We start from the raw sequence: 22,762 nt of genomic DNA, 5'->3' as shown, positions 1-22,762 counted from the left end.
TTAGAATACAGAACATTCCATAATGCCAAAAAATTCCCTTGCGTTGTCTCTTTATGATCAAGCCCTCTCTTTACCCCAAACCTCTGGCAACTAGTGCTCTGGTCTCAGTCCCTATAATTTTGCTTTTTCCTGATGTCTTATAAATGGTATCATACAGTAACATAATCTTTTGAGGCTGACTTCATTCCCTTACCATAAGGTCTTTGAAATTCATTCATGTTGTTGTTTGTATCATAGTTACTGGGTATTAGTCCATCATACAGATACACACTTTATATAGTCACCCTTTGAAGAACATTGGGTTCTTTCCAGGTTTTGGTGGCTCTTATTAAAGTTGTTGTAAACATTTGTGTACAGGTTTTTGGGGGAATGTAGGTTTTTATTCCTCTAGGGTAAGTACCTAGGACTGGAATTGCTGAGTCATGCGCTAAGTGTAGATTTTTTTTTTTTTTTTTGGTGGGGAGGAGGTGTAAGGAACTGCTGAACTCTTAGGCAGTGGCTGTGCCGTTTTTGTGTTCCTGTCTGGAGTTGGAAGATCCCATTTGCTCCATGTCTTCAGCAGCATTTGGTGTTCTCAATTAAAAAAAAAAATTTTTTTTAGCCATTTTTAACAGGTACTAAAACTCACTGTAGTTTTAATTTCTGTTTTCCTAATGACTGAAGATGTTGAAAATCTTTTCTTGTGATGATATGTCATCTGTATATCTTCTTCTGTGAAGTTCCTTTGAAAAACTTTGGCCTATTTTTTTTTTTCTTTTTAATTAGATGGTTTTCTTATAATTACATTTTGGGAGTTATTTATGTATTCTAAATACCGTTCCTATGTTGGATTTGTGATTTGCATATATTTTCTCCCAGGAGGTAGCTTGTCTAATCATTTTCTTAACACTGTTTTTCAAAGCAAATGTTAGATTCTGACAAAGCTCAATTTATTGATCAAAAATTTTTTTAAAGTGGATCATGGCTTTGGGGTGTGAGATAAGATCTCTGCCTAGCTCTGGGTCCCAAGGATTTCTCCCATCGATTCTTCTAAAAGTTAGTTAATTTTATATTTTACATTTAGATCTATGATCTAATTTGAGTTAACTTTTATTTAAGGTATGATAGGTTGAGGCTCATTTTTTTTTGGAAATAGATGTCGAATCATCAGCTCAGATTTATTATTTTGTAGATGGATGTCCAGTTGTTCCCATGGCATTTGTTGAAAATGGAAAGACTAGCCTTTCTCCAAATACAATTCTCCACTGAATTGTTATTTGCACTGTGAACAATAGGAAAAGGAAAACCTTGTTTAGAAGGGAGTTAGAGGCCAGCAGAGGGAGCTCTCAGCCCTGTCACTTGTCAGTCTCTGAGCCTGCCGGAGGAGAAGCTTCTTGCTCATAGGTACTTAACTATCCCAGCAGGAGGAAGGAAGGTTTCTTTTGCCCCGCAACAGCCCAGCCAATGAGAGACTGTCACCCAGGGAGAAGCCACCATACTTAGAGCTTCCAGTTTACCCCAGTGGACTTTTCAGCCCTTCCCGACTTATCCCTTTCTTGTGTAAAACAGCATTTCTTGCCTCTGTTCTCTGGACTGGCCTCTGGTTTTTCCACAGCTTGCTTGTCCTGGATTGCAATTCTCTGCTCTTCCTGAATAAACCCATCTTTTGCTGGTGGAAGAACTGGCAGTTTCATTTTTAAGGTTAATAGCAGCTTTGTCAAAAATCAATTAGCTGTAATTGTATGGGTCTATTTATGTAGTCTGCTTGATTGGATTCTCTTTCAAAGTTGTTTTCACCCATCTAGCTTTTTTACTGTTCCATATAAATTTTGTAATCAGCTTGTTTCTACCTACCAGAAATCCTGTGGGCATTTTGATTGGGATTATGTTAAATCTATAGATCAGTTTGGAGAGAATTGACATCTTTATTATATTGTCTTCCAATCCATGAATTTGGTAAATCTCTTCACTTATTTAGGTTCTTGATTTCTTCAGCATTTTGTGGTTTTAAGCATATGTAATGTTTTATCAGATTTATATTTATAAATTTACATTTTTTTTTGGAGGTATTCTAAAATGGTGTTTGAAAAAGTTCAGTTTCCAGTTTTTTGTTTCTAGTTTATTGAAATATGCTTGGTATTTGCATATTGACTTTGCTAAACTCAGAATTCTGGGATCTTTTTTGTAGATTCCTTGCGATTTTCTATGTAATCATATTGCCGTCAGATAAGGATGGGGTTTATTTCTTCCTTTCCAAACTGGATGCCTTTTATTCCTTTTCCCTCGCCTTATTACGCTGTCTAGGACTTCAAATGCAATGCTGAATAGGAATTGTGAGAGTGGATATCCTTTCCTTGTTCCCAGTGTTAGGGAAGTAGCATTGCTTTTCATCTTTAATTAAATATGTTGTTTGTAAATGTATGGGTTTTTTTGTAGATGCTCTTTAGCAGATTAAAGAAGTTTCCTTTAATTCCTAGTTTGCTGAGTATTTATCTTGAGTGGCTTGTTGGGTTTTGTCAGATGCTTTTTGTGCATCTGTTGATATGATTAGTTTTTTAGTCTGGTAGATTACATGGATTGCCTTTTGAGTGTTGAGTTAGACGTATATTCCTGGGATAAATCCCACTCATGATGTATTAATCTGCTTTTTCAATATGCTAAAATTAATTGAGGATTTTCCATCTCTTAGTCTATAGTTTTCTATAGACTACTTAGTCTATAGTTTTCTATAGACTATAGTAATGTTTTTTTGTGTCTGGTATTGGTATTGGGGTAATGTTGCCCTCATAAAATGAAGTGGGAAAGTTCCCTTACCTTCCATTTTCTGCAAGAAATTGTGTAGAAATGGTATGATTTCTTCTTTAAATATTTGATAGAAATTGCTACTGAAATCATCTTGTTTCAGAATTATCTTTCCTGGAAGGGTTTTAATTACAAATTCAATTTTTAAAATAGATACAAGACTATTCTGGCTATCTGTTGCTTCTTTGGTGAATTTTGATAAATTGTGCTTTTCACAGAATTGGGTTATTTCATCCAAGTTGTCCAATTTAAGTGCATAGAGTTATATGCATTTTTCTCTTAATACCCCTCTGCTGTGGGAACTGTAGTGATAACCTCTCTTTTGTTCTTTGATATTGGTAACTTATGTCTTCTCTTTTTTTCTTCTCCAGTCTTGCCAGAGGTCTGTCAATTTCATTGATCATTTGAAAGAACCATCTTTTCAAGTAGGCTTTTTTCTGTTATCTTTCTGCTTTCCATTTTATTATTTTCTGCTCTTATGTTTAGTATATCTGTCATTTTGCTTGCTTGGGGCTTTTTTGCTCTTATTATAGCTTCTTAAGGTAGAAGCTTAGATTGTTGATTTGAAACCTTTCTTATTTTCTAACACATTTAATCATATAAATTTTCCCCAGTCACCACTTTAACTGCACTCTACAAATTTTGACAATATTTGCATTTTTATTTAATTCAAAATATTTTCTGATTTCCTGTGAGACTTCCTCTCTGACCCATGGATTGTTTAGAAATGTGTTATTTAATTTCTAAGTATTTGGGGATTTTCCATTTTCTTTGTTATTGATTTCTAGCTCAAGTTTATTATGGTCAGAGAACATGGTTTGATTTCAGTTATTTAAATCTGTAAGCTTTGTTTTACGACCCATGGTATCTGTGGGCGTATCCATGAACAAGCAAAGTGAACCTATGGAAAAGTTGCAAAATTGCCCAACAACCAACCGTATATACTGTGTCTAGGTTCATCAATTAATATTTTGCTTCATTTGCTTTCTCCTCTTTTTCTATTCCTTCTTACTTGTTAGAATTAAGTGTAGACATCATGACAGCATCCTTAAGTACAGAGCATGTATTTCTTACTTAGGACATTCTCCTGCAAAATCATAATACTGTTACCCAATACAAAGTTGTTACTCAGATTCCCCCACTTAGCCTCATGAAGCTTTTTTCTTTTTCTTTTTCTTTTTTTTTTAAATTCAAGATTTATTGTATGTTTTCATTGCACTTAGTAATCATGCCTCCATTACTTCTATTTATTAAAAAGAATTCCCCAACCATTTTTTTTTAATTTTTAAAAATTTTTTTTTAAAGATTTTATTTATTTATTTGACAGAGAGAAATCACAAGTAGATGGAGAGGCAGGCAGAGAGAGAGAGAGAGAGAGGGAAGCAGGCTCCCCACTGAGCAGAGAGCCTGATGTGGGACTCGATCCCAGGACCCTGAGATCATGACCCGAGCCGAAGGCAGCGGTTTAACCCACTGAGCCACCCAGGCGCCCTCCCCAACCATTTTTGCCTTAAGATTGTTGTTAAGATTTTTGAAGGGGCACCTGGATGGCTCAGTTGTTAAGCATCTGGCTTTGGCTCAGGTCATGATCCTGGGGTCCTGGGTTCGAGCCCCACATCTGCTCCCTGCTCAGCGGGAAACTTGTTTCTCCCTTTCCCACTCCCCTGCTTGTGTTCCCTCTCCTGCTTATCTCTCTCTGTCAAATAGATAAATAAAAATCTTAAAAAAAAAAAAAAGATTTTTGAAGAGTTCAGGCCTATTATTTTGCTAATATCCTTATATTTGGCTTTGTCTGATGGACTCCTTAATTGGGTGCAGGCTCAAAGTTGTGGGCAGGAACATTTTAAATGAAGTTGCTGCTTTCAGGCTTTATTTCAGGAGGCACGGCACGTCGGTTTGTCCTACTACTTGTGATATTTAATATATTCCCTTGATTGAGGTGATGTCTACTGGATTCCTAAATTGTACCAATACCAGGGCACCCAGGTGGCTCAGTCTGTTAAGCATTGGACTCTTGATTTCAGCTCAGGTCGTGATCACAGGGTTGTGGGATTGAGCCCTGTGTTGGGCTCTGTGCTCTGCGGGGAGTCTGCTTGAGATTCTTTCCTTCCCCCTCCCCCCTCTCCCCATGCAAGCCCATGTTCTGTGTCTCTCTCAAATAAGTAAATTTTAAAATAAATGAATAGTAATGGTAGCTTTTCCTTTTGTAATTAATAAGCCATTTTGGGGGGATTATCTTGAAGCTGGGTGAATATCCTTTTCTCCAGTGATCTTTTATCTGATGCTTTTAGTGCTGGTGATTCTTGCCTGAATCAGTTACTACTGTAGTGGTTGTATTAATGGTGGTGTTCTTTTCCTTTTATCCTTGTACATTTATTTACTGGATTTCTTTTGTAAAGAAGAGATTTGCCTCTTTCTTTCTATTTTCTTTTTCTTTTTTTCCTTACTTATTACCAATGTGGAGACATGAATTCTTTCCTGTCAGTATCATTCCAGTGCCCAGCTTGTCTTAAATTTGAGAACAACTTACTTAAAATTGAGAACGACTTACTCCTGGGTTGGTACAGCTGCGGCAGAGGGAAATTTTCCGTAGGATTTAACATTTAAATCCTAACATTAAATCCTTAGGCCTTAGGCCTTAGGACCTGTGGGGGTTAATGCAGGTACCATGCTTTAGAGCTTGCTTTTCGATAACCCTTCTGTGCTTATTTTCCAGCAAATCACTGAATTGAAGAAAGAAAACTTTAATCTAAAGCTCCGCATCTATTTCCTGGAGGAAAGAATGCAACAGGAATTTGACGGCCCCACCGAGCACATCTATAAAACTGTGAGGTCCCACTTCTCACCGCCACCCCCAGTGTCTTTGCTCATAGTCCTTCCCAGCAGAAATTTGATTAATATTTGTTCTCAGAGTGAGCCTGAATAGACAGAGCTGCTTTCATTTAATTTGAATTGATTATGGGCAGCATAAAGACAATAGGATGACCTTAATATTAAGCAAAGAGATACAAGATTAATTTTAAGGGAATCTTTTCTCTCGTTTTAAAATCTGAATTCTGATTTACTGTCTTTATCTCCATTGCCTTTTCGTAATTATTTATAATTTAGACAAAAGCAGTGAAGTGGTGGAATGTCTTTGGAATCGCAGATTGCCGGTAACTGCTGTTACCAACTAACCCGTGTGACCATAGGCAGGACACCTCAGCTCCCTGGGCTTGCTTTCAGGGGGAAGTGATCATCCCTCTGTCACAGAGTTGTTGGTGTGGATTAGAATGAGATGACAGACGAGGAGCCCCAGCACACAGTCAGTGCTTGACAATTGTCACCATTGTCTTACCGAGCTTCCCTTGGCAGCCCAGGTTAGGACTGTCAGTTTTCCGTGCTGTGACTCTTCTGGATTCCTTGTGCGCTTGCTTGTAAACTGTCAGAAAAACGTCTGTTCCCTTCTAAAGTCTTGACCTGGGGGCCTCCGCCTGAGAGTGGAAAACAGAACTTGGCTTTCGTGAAAAGACATGAGTACGAGCAATATTTCAGTGCCCGGTTTTTGGCTTTCTCTAGTAGATTCGCCCTCGGCCTGGGAATTGGTCCATCTTTTCTCCTCTGAAGTTCGGACCAGTGGAAACTTTTGGAGGGAGAAAAGGACCTCTCCTTGAGTTTCAGCAGCTGAACTTAAATGGGCTTTTCTTGAAGAGGGATTGTTGTGCTTCTGAGCTTTTCCAAGAATTGAAAAGCCCCCTGGTGCCTTGAGACGGTTTTCTTTTTTCTGTAGTGTGGGGGTGGAAAGGCAGTGAGAATGTCTCCTTTTCTGGAAGGGAGTGAAGATGCAGTCACAATTTGAAGGAAAGGCCAATAGCCTAAAACATTTTCTATGTAAGTACGGTTACATACTTCTGGGCGATAGGGAGCCAGATTGTGTTAGTTGCTTGTTCTGTGTCAGGCACTGTCCTGGGCGTTGATACATTCATCATCTTATTTTAATTGTTGGGACAGCCCTGTGCAGTGGAGATTATCCTCATCTTACAGAAAAGGACACTGAAATTCAGAGAAGATCAGTAACTTGCTTGGTGTCACAAAGCTACTATGAGAGGTGGATTTTGCACATAGGCCTGCTGACCTTTTGTCCTATGCTGTTTAGCCTTTCTTCTTTTTACATGGCTTGAATAGATGACCTGATTTAACTGCGCTTTTATTTCAAGTTTTTGGATAAGTACATGGCTCGAAATTCAAAAGGCATCAGAGGAATACACTAAAAAGACTTTCATCCACCCTTGTCTCCTAGTTCCCCAGATCTAACTGATGTTATTAATTATTTATGCAGAGGAATTTTATGTATATACAAGTGTGTGTGTGTGTATGTGTGTGCGTGTGTTTGTATAAATCCCCTTTCTACATAAACGCAGGCACGTCCTGTTCTGCACCTTGCATTTTTCCTTAACACTATCTTGGATATCTTTCCTTAACCGTGGTTTGAGAGCTTCTTCGTTCTTTTTTATAATGGTATTCCATTTTCAGCTTGTACGGTGTCTTGATTTGGGGTTCGGAAACTTACTATCACATGCATGAATTTATAACTTGAGGAATTGGGCTTGAGAAAAATAGCCTAGTGGACACATGAGCCCTCCATCCTTTTAGATCCCTGGGTTGGGAGCTAGTTAGTTTGTCAGAAAGCAGTTTAGAATATCTGGTGTCAGTTCCCACACAGAAACCCTCTGCCCTTCCTGGAGCAGAAAAGGAACCCTCTGTCTGAAGGGTTTTCACAAAATGCAGTTGAAGACCAATGCACTGGCATGTAGCATCCCTTCTTCGAAGATCAGCTTCTTTTAGAAAAAGTTTGGCCTCACAGATGACTTGTTCAGCTCTTGTTGTTGACAGCGAAGAAAATCTTGAGCGCTGTCTGCCAGGCCCTTCTCATCTGTTAGCTCATTTGCTCCCCACATCCCCTGTGTCAGGTGGGCTTGTGTCATTCCTTTGACGCTTGAGTGGCCTGAAAGGACACATTCTGCTTTCTTCCCTCCTGGACTTGTGCTTGCAAGGACGAGTACAGGCGGGTGCTTCCGGGTTTGTGTTTGATGCTAGCGTGAAGCCAGGGCTTGTGTCTGCCTTGTTTACCATGGTGTCCCCAGTGCTGAGTCCCATGCTCAGCCTGTCCCAGGTGATGGGGATATGTCTGGGACATGACAGGAGAAATACACGAGCAGCTGCTGACTTAGGACAGTTTCCTCCTGGTAAAGAGGGGAGGGAGCGTTCGAATTCCTGTCCTCGTGAATGGATTGGTGTTCATTCCTGCTGACTTCTCATTCTGGGGTCCTCGTTCCCTCAGGGCTGCTTGGGAGAAAGATGGGAGGTGTGTCCTCCGAGATGGTAAATTTTCCTGGACATGGGGCTTTTATTTAAAATAATATGCATGTATTATGGAGTAGAATATAAAATTGTTATGAATTATTAAAACCAAACAGGAGCAAGATCTCAGAGAAATCTTGGGTTTATAGCAACCCCGTTGCAAACTACACACTCAGACCCCAGTCTCTCCTACTTGAGCTCATCTGATATTCTGTCTGCAATACACTTGTGGACCAGTTTGGGCAGCTCGACCCTGCCCCTCTGTCTCACATTGCAGTCTGTTAGCCAGAGAGTCTGTCTTTGGATTCCCGCGTGAGTTAGAAGCCCACGGCCATGTGTGACTCCCCTCATCCCAGTTCGTTAAGAGGAGGGTGGTTGGTTGGAGAGCACCGTGGGGTGTCCCTTATAGACAGCTTGCCCCATGCAGTCATGGCTCTTTTGGATGAGCCGTGAGACCGTGAGATGCACTGATGTGACCTCCCAGTTATCCATCCACATGTTGTGGGGTTTTTTGTTTTTGTTTTTGTTTTTTTTTTTTGAAGCTGTAACACATTCCCACTGCTGCAGCCCCCACATGCATGATTGTAAACAACCAGAAGTAATTGCCTTGGAATGGTAAAAGCAAACTGCAGAATTGCTTGTAAATTTGCTTGGCGGAGGGCAAACAATTTTTAAATCAGCCTCACTTGTATGACATTTATGCCTCAGTGTTTGAATGCTCTGGCTGTTAGAAGCTTGGAAAATTTACATAATTGTTCCAAGTCTTGAGAAACCCAGGGCTTTCTTGTGAGACCACCAGTGTTTAATAATTCCCTTCTCCCTGTGCCCTGAGGCTAATGAGGTTTTGAATCTAGCATCTGCCTATTATAAGCATCATGTAAGTTAGTGTGTGCTGAAAGCGGTTTCCCCACTGCAGACGTTCCGGTGTTCCACATTTTACATTGTTTCTTTTCTTTCCTGCTCTTGACTGGAAGAACATCGAACTCAAGGTGGAAGTAGAGAGTCTGAAACGGGACCTCCAGGAGAGAGAGCAGCTGCTCATCAAAGCCTCGTGAGTACCTGTTGTCCTGTCACCTGCTTGCAGGGCGCTTGGGGTCCCAGTGGCGAAGGCTGAGTGGGTCAGTAGGACATAGCCGTGCACTTTCTAGGCCAGTTTGCTCTCTCTGGGCCCCAAGGATGCCAAGGAGGTGTTCGTTTTTATTTAATTAATTTTCAGCAAACTTTGAAGTGTAATATAATGGGGAAAACTATCCCATCTTAGGGGTACAGTGTGATGACTTTTCAGTAAGCAAACACAACTCATGGGGCACCATCCAGATAAACCAGAACATCACCAGTCCTCCGGGAGTCCCCTTTGTGCTCCCAGAACTTAGCCTTCTCCACCAGGATAACCACTGCGCTGACCACCGATAGCATCAGCTTAGTTCTGCCCGTTTCTGAACTTTATAGGAATGGAATCGTGCACTGTATACACACCCTTTTGTGCCTGGCCTCCTTCCTCAGCACTATATATGTGAGATCCATCCCTGTCCTGAATTCTAGCGGTAGCTCATTCATTTTCATTGCTGTGGAAGCTGGAGGGGCTCACAGGGGTCCTGAGTGAGGCTGGGGGGCAGAGGGTAGGGCTTTTTTTTCAGAATAACTAATTTCTGTATCTGTTCAGCGCACTGGGGTTTCTTGTAATATTTTATTTCAAAAAGGTGTCCTGCTTAAAACTAACCATTTGAAAACTGTTATTTCAGTTAATCACATAATTAATTTAAATATTTATTGATCAACAAGCCTAGCTTAAAGAATGCAGTCTATGACTTGATTGGTTATCCATCTATTCATAAATGCTTACTGCGTAATTGTGCTATATACTGCAGATCTGCAGAGCCCTCTTCTCGTGTCTGCAGCTCAGCAGAGCCCGGGGAGGTGTATAGCATGCCTGGAGTCTCATGGAGGCACAGGGACAGAGGGCGTCTGGGGGTCCAGGACCCCAAAATGTACAGAATTTTGCTTGGTGAGCATGGACTAAGACTTCCCAGGGTTGAGCCACCAAGGATGTGGCTGAAAGCTTAGGTGAAAACGCCTCATCTGTCACGGGAGCCAAGCTCCGGCGTGATGTGGTGGGCCAGGAGTATGGCACCTTCGGTTTAGGACGAGTGGCACTGCTCTGGGCCTGGCCCTGTGATTCCTTTCACTGCCACGCCGCTGGCCGCTGGAAGCTGGGCCGCTGCTGGCTCTTAAGACTAGAGGTTCCCGGGCTTCCCTGAATTACGGCGGCCTTGCACATGTGGTATTTTCTGAACGAGTCAATGAATAAGTGAGTGATTGAACAAGTAAACTAGATTGATAAGTTTTTGTTTTTTTGGTTTCTGTTGCTATTTTGCTGCTATTCTTGTTTTCGTTTTGAAGCACAGCATCTCTCTGGCAGGAAGTCAGATCGACTTTACCGAGTTTGAACTTGGTTTTTTTTTTGTCCCCGCCTGCTGCAGGTCGTGGCTAGGACTTGTTCACAGGCATGCACCTGCAGGAACCCAAACCCATGAAGACGATGCACTCTTTTCCATGCCACACACAGGGCCGAATGGTTTCAGGGCTCGTGCACGTGTTTCTGTGCATAGGTTCTCAGGTCACTGAAACAGACCTTTTTGGGTCTGATCAGTTTTATTAATTTATCCAGAAAATATTTATTAAGCAGCTGTTGTGTGCTGCCCTGGGGATGCATTGGTGATCCAGGTGGACACTTGGGGCTTAAGCTCTAGAAGGGGTGATGGCGAGAAAATACTTGGAATAGTCAGCGTTTGGATTTGAAGTGGGAAAAGAGCTGTGAGAAAGGAGAGGAGCAACGGGTGCTGACAGAGTAGGAGCAGACCTGCAAACAGAGACGTGTGGCCAGGAAGGGGCCCCGAGGAGCCCGTAGGAATGAGCCGGTGCCCTTGCAGGTCTGAGGAAATATGGGAAGTCTGGGGGGCCTCCCCCTTGTTCGGGAGGGTCTTGAGGCCACAGCAGAGATTATCCCAAGATAAATGGAAAGCAGTCACGGGTTTCCAGCAGCGGACACAATGAGAGTTTAGTTTTGCAGAGGTCACTGTGGGTGCTGAGTGGGAAGTGATGGTCCACAGAGCACGAAGGGAGGCAGGGAGCCCATTAGGAGGCCGTTCAGGAGTTCAGGTGAGAGACTAGTGACGGAGGTGGATGGGTGGGTTAGAAGGACATTGGGTGAGCAGCGTCAGCAGGGCTTGGTAATGGCTGGGAAGGGCATGTCAGGGACGACTCCTAGGTTAGGACCCAAGATCCAGAGCTCTGTTTTTAAGAATGTTTGCAATGACTTACCCGTTCCAGCTCTCTCCACCAGCTCTTCATCCCACCGGCATAAGCTCACAGGCACTAAAAATGTTCTGTTCCTGCTGCTCTAGCTTTGGCCCGGCTGACACTTCTGCCTCTTGTCCTCTCCCAGTCTAGATGCCTTCCCTGTCACTTACCTGACACGGAGACTCATGGTGAATCCCGCGTGGCTGCCCGGAGCCTGCGTCTCAGACTCTTCCTGAGCTTCTCTGGCGTAGAAGCTCACTCCCATGTGTGTGCAGCACTTGGCTGGTTGTTGGTTTATTTATTTATTTATGTATTTTTAGAGGGGGGCAGGGAAGGGGCAGAGAGAGAGGGAGAGAGAGAATCTCAAGCAGGCTTCATGCCCAGCACGGAGCCTGGCACGGGGCTCGTCTCAACTCTGAGAGCATGACCTGAGCTGAAATCAAGAGTGGGACACTGAACCGACTGAGCCTCCCAGGGACCCCAGCACTTTTCAGTTTATAAAACACTCTTGCTTCCATTTGCACGCCATCGTCCTGGGAGCTAGGCACATCTGGAGGAAGATCTCACTTTGGAGAGTCAGGGGTTTCGGCCTGGAGAAGGGAAGGACCGTGAGGAGCACCGCTTCAGCAGGGTGATGGAGGCTGGGATTCGAACACGAGCCCCTCACTTCTGGTCCAGCACTGGTTTCGTATTCTTTTTTTCTTTCCATGTGTGTGATTCTTGTGCCTCCAACATGACTCGGTCTCTTCTAAAGCCACGACAAGAGTCTGTTCTCCTTTAGTGGAACATGGGGCTTCTCGCCCGTTCCTCCTTTGTGGGGCCTCTGTGTGCCTTGCCCGCCCTAAGACAAGCCCAGGGGCTGCCACATCCCAGCGAAGTGTGCCTTTCCTCTACCCTCACTGCCCAGCACGTCCAAGTGTGTGTGGCACATTGTTGTGGGGGAAAAATAACCTTTATTAATGCCCTCAGCAACCTTTTACTACCCTTTCATGATGGTTGCTTTTTTGGAGGGCGGGGGCGGGTGGAAGATACGGGACCTGTCACAGGAAAAGCCCCTGCTTATTCTCAAGAACTATAATTAGAATGGAAAGACTCAAGGGAAAGTGTTGACAGTTAAAAGGGGGAAACAGGGGTGGTATTTATAGAAAGTTCTTTTTTGTATCGGGGGAATGCTGGGTTAGACCACTTTGTCCTACCCTTGCCTCACCTTAGGCCTTGCTTTCTCTCTCTCTCTCTCTCTCTCTCATCTGTTGGCCCAGATTCTATAAGGAGAGACAGGGTAGGAGGAGTGAGCTGGCATTTATTGAGATCCTACTCTGCCCCAGACCCTGTGCCAGGCACTTGACACGCTTTATCAATTTCACAACAATGCTGTGAGGCAGCTGGGATCCCATTTGAGTGTGGAGAAAACTGGGGCTCAGAGGAGTTCGGGGCCTGTCCAGGTTGGTGCCAGAGGGTTGGGATGGGTCTGGCTCGGGAGCCCACTCTGTCTGTGGCAGAGTAAACATGTTTGTGTGCTGGCTTTTCACTGTTACATTTATCAGTTCCAATAAGGGGACATTAAAAACAAAAGCAGACATATTGTCGGGAGTAAATTTTATCTCTGTAGCTTTAAAACACAAACAAAAATAATAATTCCATTAGTAGAGGAAAATTGCACCGTACTGCTGAGTATAAATTTTATTGCTACAGTAACTGTAAAATACAAAGATGATAAATGAGAAGTTGGAACATTTATTATTGGGAATATATTTTATTGGTATAACTAAAATGCAAACAAACTGAATAATACTGGTACTTGTTAAAAATTGTAGTCCGCCTCTTGACAACGTATGAGTCCAACTGTAAAACACCAAGGTTCGATCTGAGTCGACAGCAAGGAGACGGTGTGCTTGCCCTTGCTGGGCAGGGGTTGGGGTGCGGGTCGGGGTGCGTGGGCAGAAGGAACTGTTCTGTAGAGGAGGCCCTGTATAACCCAAGGGCTAAAACAGTTGGTGGCTAGTGGGAATTCAGGACTGGGAACATCCCATGTCCGAGGCTCAGGAAGAAAAGCCGCTAGTCTGGAATTCTTCAGCCATGTGTAAGACGTCTTGAGGCGTGATAGGAATGACTGGATCCCTGTGAACTCCAGACGGCACTGCTGGAGAAATGACCTGAGGGAGTGGTGGCCGAGGACATTTCATGGCGTTGGGAAGTGGCAGTGGTGGCCTTAGTTCTGGCCGGAGGATGACCCCTTCTCAGCTCAGAGGGGTAGACTGAGGCCTCTCAGAACATCGCAACAGGGCCTGTCAGGTGGCCTCAGGGACAGCAGGCGGCACTCGGAACCGAGAGGAAGGGGCACGGTGATGTGGCCCCCACAGGGGTTAGCACGTGAATTCTCAGAGGCAGTCATGTCGTTCTTCAACCGAGGAAACTGAGGTGTGGAGGTGATTTCCCCGGAGGCGCCCTGAGGACATAATAGAGTCTACTTTTGGAAGCAAATTGGTTCAAGCTTCAGAGTCCCACGTTCTTTCTTTCAGTTGTTCGCATTGGAGTCCTTTAAAATGATGTCCCGTCACTGGGGCCTTCTGAAGGCTTATTGGTGACAGGAAGCATGATATGAATAAAGTCTGTATTTGCAGGCAACTCATGTTTGATGGTTGGGCAGCAAGTGTGGCCTCCTTGACTTTCCATTGTTCTCAGTCAGAAATTCACAGGGCCTGTACACGTGAGTGTCTGATCACAAGGCTCTTGGTTGGGAAAATTGTATATACCCCAAAGTAGGGCAGGGAGGCTGGTGGTGACCAAATCTGTTCTGTGGCAGTTTTTCCGAGAAACCAGCTTTAGGTGGAGCCATTTCCTTTATTATTCTGCCTTCTGGAAACCTGCAGTCATTTTAGAAATCTGGTGAGAACTGCTCTGAGTATATGTCTCACAAATTCGTATCTGACACTTATTTTTCTTTTGAGGAGAACCAAAATGAAAAGCGTCCGTGGTTGTGGTCCTGTGTCTGATTTTGGTGTGTCATCCCCACCCCACCCCATCCACTGGACACAATATTCCGTGGTGTCACCACTGTGCGAACTCTGCATTTTTCCGGAGTGGGTGCTGCTTGTGCAGGGTCCCTTCCTCGTGCCCCAAGTGGTAGCTGATGCTTGCAGACGGATCGTGCCTTATTTAAAATGCTTCCCACTCCATTTGGCAAAAGCTGATGTATAAAAGCTCTTGACCCCTCAGATTTATTTTTGGGGCATGCCACTTCTTTGCATGTTGGTTTGTCAGGCCTGTCCCCTGCCCCTCGCCCCTGGCGGAGGGGTACTTTGTTGGAAATGTCCTGGTGGGAAATTGGGCAACAGCTATCAAAGGTCTTACATGTGTGCTCACCCCTTGACCCAGTGATTCCCTCTGTAGGAATTGATCCAAGGAAATCACTAGATAATAAACATACAAGGATGCTTTTATGATAACATTGCTTATGATACAATAAATAATAACACTAATGTTTATTTGGGTACTTCATAGTGGGCTCTGTGCTTTAGACATATTTTCAGATAATATAAAATTAGAAATCTAAGTTTTTTTTTTTCCATCTGAAAGCTTTAAAAATAGGGGATTGAGGTGTGTCAACGGTACATCAATAAAAAAAATTGGGGTTTGATTTAATATATTACAGTATATTTTGCACAGTGAATTAATATGTAGCCTTTAAAAATGATAGATTTATATTTATTGACCCAGTATATTATGTGATAAAATCAGATCATAGATATATGATTCTCTTTTTGTAGAAAATGTCTGTAAGTCTGTATGCTGAAATGTTAACTTGGTTATTCTGACCGGTAAGATTACAGATGATTCTCCTTTCTTAATTGGTGTTTACACATATGTATTTTAAACTGAGGTATAATTGACATGTAGCATCTAAGTTTAAGGTGTGTATGTTGATTGATTTGAAACATTCATATACTGCACTATCGTGTTTTTGAATTACAAATACTAATTAAAAACCAGCAGCGCAGGTGTGCGGTAGAAGGACAAACTGGGGGCTGCTGAAATCCCCGTCTGACCGTCCCTCCATGGATTTGACACCTCTGCCCCTTTTTGCAGCAAAGCAGTTGAGAGCCTTGCCGAAGGGGGTGGCTCCGAAGTTCGGCGGGTGAGAGAGGATGCCCAGAAGAAGGTGCAGCAGGTCGAAGATCTCCTAACCAAGAAAATACTGCATTTGGAAGAGGCAAGTCTGCAAACCCTGAGGCCAGTGTGTTCTGACCACGGGTTACGAGAGGCAAAGGCAGGGGCGCCTGGGTGGCTCAGTGGGTTAAGGCCTCTGCCTTCGGCTCAGGTCATGGTCCCGGGGTCCTGGGATCGAGCCCTGCATAGGGCTCTCTGCTCAGCGGGGAGCCTGCTTCCTCCTCTCTCTCTGTCTGCCTCTGCCTACTTGTGATCTCTCTCCCTCTCTGTCAAATAAATAAATAAAATCTTAAAAGAAAAAAAAAAAAAAAGAGGCGAGGGCAGGATTTTGTTCCTTTTCCCCTGAACTTTCAGAGTTTCAGCAGAAATGGGAGCCACCCTTACTGAGCAGCTCGAGGGTTCCGGCCCCGTCTGAGGCTCCGTGCGTATGGAATTGGTACCCTCACACCCTGCCTCCCGGCTGTCGTCTCCGTTCCTGCGGACGCAGACAGTGAAGTACGGAAAGACTAGTCAGGATTTGAGCTTGGAGTTGAATCGCGGCTGCGGGTCTTCAAGCCCCTGCTCTTCTTCTTACCTAGTTTGGTCCCTTGACTTTACAGAGGAGGAAACTGAGGCCCGGAGCGGGGAAGCCACTCCTCTGACTGGCGCTAAGCCTGAAAGTGGGTTCCGGTTTGCAGGCCGTGACATGCCCACGCAGCCCTGTCCTTGGTACCTGGCCTCCATCCCACGTCACCTCAGTGTTCACCGAAGGCCTCTTCTCAGGATGACGCTGCATGGAACCCCTCCTGCTTATTCTCAGGCGCTTCCTGTGACCATACCAGGAGGCAGGCTGTGTCTTGGCTAAAAAATCCGGTCTCCCAGATGTGAGAAGTTTCTGCCCACAGTCAGCCAGTGTTCAGTGACACTGGTTACTTCGTTCTCGGTCTTTGAAGTCTGTTGGTGTCCGTCCTGTTCTCCACCTGGAGCCCTGGCTCTCCTTAGATCCGAGGAGGGATGGCAGCACAGAGCGTGTCTGGATCCAGAAGGCAGACGCTCCAGTGCAGGCTTTGCAGCCCAGAGTGGTCTTCTGCGTTTGTGTTGTTCGCACAGGCCCCACGAGGCTGTGTAGATTCTAGGTCCAGAATACAGATGAGGACACAGCTCGGAGAGGGAGGGAGACTTAGTCCTCGGAGCTGGACCCGAACCAAGAGTCTTCCGACTCCAAATTCGGAATTTTAGTTGAAACGTCCTTGTTGGTTCAGTCATCTTCTGGTCCCCAGGAGGCCCCGGCCAGCATCTTAGGGCGCCGGCGTGACTGCCAGCCCGTGCTTGGTTGGCCCTTTGCTGTGTCGCTGATTGGCCTTGTCCCCTTCTCCGAGCCTCTGTGGCCTCATCCGTCAAGGGAGGCTGGTGACATCTGCTTTGCGGTAGTGATGTCCTTATAGCCGTGGCCCTAGCAGTGTCCGGGGGGCCTGCCGCATGCGAGGCACCCTGCTCAGCCTTTTCACACATCCTTTTAGTTCATCCCTTCAGGAAGCCTGTGAGGTAAATACTTCTATCATTCTTTTTGAAAACAAAAACAAAAACACAATGACCCAGGCACAGAGTGGCCAAATCCCTTGCTCAGGGTGGCACAGGCAGGAATGCCGGGTGCTGTGGCTGTGGAACCTGCATTCTCAGCCGCTGGAGGCTGTCTCTCCGTGCATAACGTTTTTAGTTAGGTGAGGAGTGGAGATGAGATGAATCAGGCTCCTTGCTCAAAGCCTGGCATTTAACAGGCACTCAGGAAGCAGGTTTTGTTTGTTGTCTCGGGATAATGGGCAGTGACTTTTCCCGGCTATCGCTGAGCTTGCCAGGGAGGCCTCCTGGGGAGGGGAGGCTTTCTCCCCTACCCAAGTGGGGGCAGTGATGGGGCCGGCCCCGAGGAGGGAAAGGACAGGGAAGAGGAAGCCAGTGATATTTTGAGCTTCCTGTGGTGCAGCAAGCCTTTGACAGAGTCTCAGAGCAAATCCTTGTTGGGATGGTGGTGATCCCTGTTTTAGAGATAAGCTGGGGCCCAGAGAGGCTAAGTGACTCTCTAACGTCTCACAGCAAATCATCAGGAGAGCTGGGTTTTGAACCCAGTTTGGTTTGACTTGTATCTTGGTGATGTAGTCCAACGCTGTGGGCACTTGGAGGTCCAGCTCTACCCCAGGTCATTTTCCTGAGCTCCAGGGCCCTTTTCCCTGAGGTGGGCACTGCCTGCATGGTTAAGGGAATTTCCTTGTTGGCCTTTCTGAGCTCTCAGGAAGAACGTAGTTTTTCACCACCGACATCACCTTGGAGATAGAATGTACTTGAGAGATGTGTAGTCATGATCTTAAAAGAAGTAGGGAGAGGGCGGTGGGGTGTGGGATGTATTTGTATGGGGGTTGTGGGGACTATGGAATTTATGTTTAAAAGTATTGAGAGGCACATTTCTCCTTGTTCTCATTCAAGCTGTAAATATTGATCTGATTTTTCAAACCCAAAAATACAGTTTTTGTAGAGTTGAGTCTTTTCCATTGGAAATGCTTATTACTCTTCAGGATACAACAGGGAAAAATGGCTGGCAAATGTATTTATTACTGATTCTGCCCATGTATAGTACAATTCAGGGAGGGGAAATGTGCTGGAGAAAAAGTCATAAATATTTATATTTTAATCCAATTTCCTTTCAAAAATGTTCCCAATTGTATTGAAAAATTGCATCAAATGCATTTAATTTAACTCTAGGATGTGAAAGCTGCCCAAGCAGAACTGGAAAAGGCCTTTGCGGGGACGGAAACAGAGAAGGCTCTTCGGCTGAGCTTGGAAAAGAAGCTTTCAGAGATGAAGAAGAGGCATGAGGGGGACTTGGACATGGCTGTGGTCCTGGAGCAGAAAGACAGGTCTGGCTCTTACCTCTGCGACGTGCTGACATTCGTTTCCCGGGCAGCAGGGTGAAAGGGTGTCCTCTTCCCAGTCTTTCACCCCTCCTTTCTCTGCTTGCTTCCCCAAGTGAGAAAACCTGGAGTAAGATCGGGGTGGAGGGAAAAGGAATAGGGTTAGGGCTACGAGAGCAGGGATAGAATTATAGATAAAAAATCCCGCCGAGAAGTTCTGTTTAGATACTAGATGTAGCCTTCAGTTTGACTGTGAGCCTCCTGGTAACCAAAGGAAGGAGAGAAAAACAGTCTTGATGAACATTAAGAGTCACACTGCTCACGGAAGGATGTGAGCCAGGAACTCAGGAGAAGCTGTTTTACTTGACATCGTAGGGGAAAAATTTCTCTTGTGAATCTTCCCAGAGGGAACAGGAAGTGATTTTATCCCCACAGGAGATGCTAGTGAGTTTTGTGGGACCTGTTTTTCATGATGTCTTTTTTTTTTTGTCTTTTTTAAAAGATTTTATCTATTTGAGAGCGAGAGAGCACAAGCCGGGGGTGGGTGGGCAGAAGGAGACGGCGAAGCAGACTCCCCGCTGAGCAGGGAGCCCAACTTGGGGCTGGATCGCAGGACTCCGAGATCATGACTTGAGCCGAAGGCAGATGCTTAACCCACTGAGCCACCCAGGTGCCCCTCATCATGTCTTTTAATGCAGGCTGAGGGCCCAGATTAGTACATCGGCAAGAGGCCAAAACAGTGTAGACTGAGTATAGAGCTCTCTTGGTCCAGAAATAAAATGTGTGCCACGTAGTCAGAGAAATGAATGGGCCGTAGGACTTTTAGGCAGTCTTTTTTTTTTTTTTTTTTAAAAACCTTTAGGCCGTCTTAATCAAACTTTGATCAAAACTGATCAGGAGTGAGTTGAGGTTTTCTTCTTTATCATGAACCTTAAGTGTTGAATCTCTTGCCTTGCTTTGCTGGTCACCAGGTGGAAGGCTGTATAAACTAAATACAAGTGAAGCTTCTGGCTAACCTGTGACCTACTGAAGAGCCAGCTTCATTTGGAATTTGACAGAAATTGTTCTAAAGCGAATGATCTGCTTTCCTATTTCCTTAAATAGAGGGTACTGACTCTAGTCCCCTTTTTTTCGGTTGCTCAGTGACTCCCGATTGACGGCCAGTCGTGTTGTTTGGGTTCTGGTGCCCCGTCGCCCCAACTCCCAAGCTGCTGGTCGCTTTTCATTCTGCCTCTGTACCCCCTTTTGAGATTTGAGTCTGCAGCTTGTTTTCCTGTTTTAGGATTATCTACAAAAGAGGAATGAACAGACCGAGGGAGAGGCCATGGTTTCCACTTACGAAGTGTCCTAGCTTCAGTGTCTGGAGGAGCTAGCATTTTTTTGATGTGCTGCAGCCTTGTCTTAGCTTTGATCTGGAAAATGGGAGTTTGGGGATGAATCTCAAGAGTCAGGAAACAGAGTTCTCTGTGAGGTGTAGGACCTCAGGGTTGAGTGAGTGAGCGTTTTTCTCATTTCTGTGGCTAGAAGAGAAGCCTCCCCAGACCAGTGTGGTGTTTTTTTTTTTTTTTTTTTGGCTGGGCCTCCCCTTCAGGGTCGCAACCTTTCTAGCGCTCTACTCTGAGAGAGTCGAGAATCCTTTTCCACACAAATTACTTATACGTTCCCTTGTATCTCTCCCAGCTAATGAGTGGTGAAGCCTTTAGAAGGTTTTCAGGGTTGTCTTTCCCGCGAAACGGCAGGTCTCCAGCAGTTAAATTGGAAATAGGGAACCCAGGGAAGAGACCAGAATGTGCTGAGGCAGTCACCTGGTGCCAGTGAAGGGGAAGAAGGGAGAGGACTGGGGGTGGGTTTGGGAAGAGGTTATGGGCAAGAGTGGATTTGGAAGGGTCCTGCTGGGGTCCCAGCAGATGCTCGGCAGTTGGTTCATTGGTCTGTTGGGTCATGATGCCCTTTGTTCACAAATACTTCCTGAGCATCTTCTGCTCCGTAAGTGGTGGTTAGAGTATAGGTATGAATGGTACAGACGGGTACAGACGGGGTCCCTCTCCTAAGGAACCTCATGTCAAAGTGTTTGCTCGTCATCTAGCTAGGTGGGAGGAGTGGAGGGCAGGAGCAGAGTGAGAGGGGCCACATGGACAAATGCTGGGTTAACCTAACATCTTTCTGATTTCGTTCAGAGGGATTAAGAGAGGCTTCCCGGGGAAATATGAGGATAGAGGAGGAGTTACTTGGAGGAAGAAAGGATGTTTCAGGCATTGGGTACCTAATGTATGGAAGTTCAGAGGCCAGAGGGCACAGAGCATGACCCAGGGACTTACGGAACTATAGCGTGGCTGGAGAGTTGTATTCTGGAAGGGAGATGGGAAGAGACGAGGAGAGGGAGGCTGGCCAGATCCTGTGGGCTTTGTTGGATAGTTTGGGTTTTGTCTTCAGGGCATGTGACAAGCTGCTGATGAGTTAAGAGTGGGAATGGGGTGGTGTCAGGGTCTGGCTATAGAGCGATTCTTCTCCCTCTGGCTGCCCCTAAAGGATGGGTTGGCGGTGGGACTGGGTGGGAAGATTGCCCCCCAGGCTGATGGAGAACTCCAGACAAGGGATCACGGTGACCAGGACTGAGGTGACGGAGCTAGCATGGAGAACAGGCAGAGATGTTTGGAAGGTAGAATTGACATGATGACTTGAAGGGCCTGGTCGTCGAGGAGTTTGGGGATGAGGAAAAAGGCTACAGAGATACCTCCTCACTGAAGTTTTGAGCGTGAGCAACTGTAGGATGGCAGTACAGTGTGCTGAGTTTGGGGAACGAAAGGGGGAATGACAGAGGTTTTTGTGTGGGGTTTTTTTGTGGAAGATAAGCTCTATTGGGAAATGTTGGGTTGAGGGTTCATGGACATCCAAGAGTAAGTCTAGAAGATGCATGGGTATATGAATTAAGTCTAGATTAAAGGAGCTATAAATTGATTTGTTGACCAGCTACTGGGCAGGCCTGCCTACCAGCGAAATAGGAGGTCAGAAGGTGAGCTGCTAAGTGGACTTGGAACTAGGGTGCTTGGGCATGCCCTGGTGAGATGGGGCCAGATGTGGCGTCCAGACTGGCCTGTTGTAGGACGGGGCCCTTGCTTGATGGGCACTGCTGATGTCTTTCTGAGCTTCCTCCACCCTTTTGAAAGCTGTTTGCTCTGACTACTCAATCTCCTGCGATCTGACCTTAGAGCTAGTGTGGATCCTTAAGGCAGCTAACACCGGGGAGCCCTGTGGGTCAGATGTGGCCGAACGCTATGTTTTATTTGGCCTACACAGTGCTTTTAAAAGTTTGGAGTAAGGGTGCCAGGGTGGCTCAGTTGGTTAAGTGTCTGCCTTTGGCTGAGGTCATGATCCCAGGGTCTTGAGATCGAGCCCCTCATCGGGCTCCCTGCTCGGTGGGGAGTTTGCCTCTTCCTCTCCCTCTGCCCCTCTCCCCACTTGTGCTCTCTGTCTCTCAAATAAATAGATAAAATCTTTAAAAAAAAAAAAAGTTTGAATTAGTTGCTACTATTTAAAAAAAATCTAGTTTCACATAGAAGCTTGGCTTTCTAGCCCCTTTTAAAAACCTGGAAGGGGTGGCAGGCCTGGGCTGTGGTCTTGCAGGACTGAGGCCACTCCTGTGGATGGCCCCATGCTCCAGTTGGGCCACAGTCCCCACAGGCTGGCCTCTCTCATTCCCATCCCTACTGGAACTTGCTTTAAGGTAACTAACACAAATCATTTTTGTCAAAGTATAAGTTACCTGCAATACAGCACATCCGTTTCAAGTATACAGTTAGTGACTTCTACCTCTTCACTTGATTATGTGATGATTTCAGAGTAGAACCCCTAGAGGGCAATCTTACTCCTCTGTCCCAGATTTGGTGGCATTGCACTGGTGCTGCCCTGGTACCCTCTGTGCCTAATTGTCTTTGCCTGTTTGCGATGCTATAACAAGATACCAGAGATTAGGCAGCTCACAACCAATAGAAATTTATTTCTTACAGTTCTGGAGGCTGGAAGACCAGGGTGGCTGCATGGTCAGTGAGAGCCTTCTTCCAGCCTGCAGACTTCCCACTGCATCCCTGCACGGTAGAGGGGGTCAGGCATCTTTCTGGATCCTCATTTTTCAGGCACTGCTTACATTTCCAAGTTCTACCCACGTGACCTACTTGACTCCCAAAGCCCCACCTCTTAATCCTGTCACCTGAGGGGGTTAGGATTTCATATCTGAATTTGGGGGTGCTAGGAGCATTCATACCATAGCACCAGTGCATTGCCAGCTGCCTTTA

General features: G+C 45.3%; 1 protein-coding gene across 12 annotated transcripts in view; it reads left to right on the top strand.

Annotated features, from left to right (window-relative positions):
* Positions 1 to 22,762, top strand: part of CDK5RAP2 (CDK5 regulatory subunit associated protein 2) — a 169,251-nt gene that overhangs the window by 24,109 nt on the left and 122,380 nt on the right. For all 12 annotated transcript variants that reach the window (XM_082694995.1, XM_082694991.1, XM_082694990.1 and 9 more), the window contains 4 exons: positions 5,498 to 5,608; positions 9,096 to 9,172; positions 15,508 to 15,631; positions 18,322 to 18,476. In XM_082694995.1, coding sequence (XP_082551121.1) covers positions 5,498 to 5,608; positions 9,096 to 9,172; positions 15,508 to 15,631; positions 18,322 to 18,476 — 467 coding nt within the window. The remainder of the gene's footprint in view (positions 1 to 5,497; positions 5,609 to 9,095; positions 9,173 to 15,507; positions 15,632 to 18,321; positions 18,477 to 22,762) is intronic.

The sequence above is a fragment of the Mustela nivalis genome (genome assembly GCF_964662115.1).
Source record: "Mustela nivalis genome assembly, chromosome: 13".
Taxonomy (NCBI): Eukaryota; Metazoa; Chordata; class Mammalia; order Carnivora; family Mustelidae; genus Mustela; species Mustela nivalis.
The sequence above is the reverse complement of the archived record's forward strand: the minus strand, read 5'-3'. Positions and strand labels throughout refer to the sequence as shown.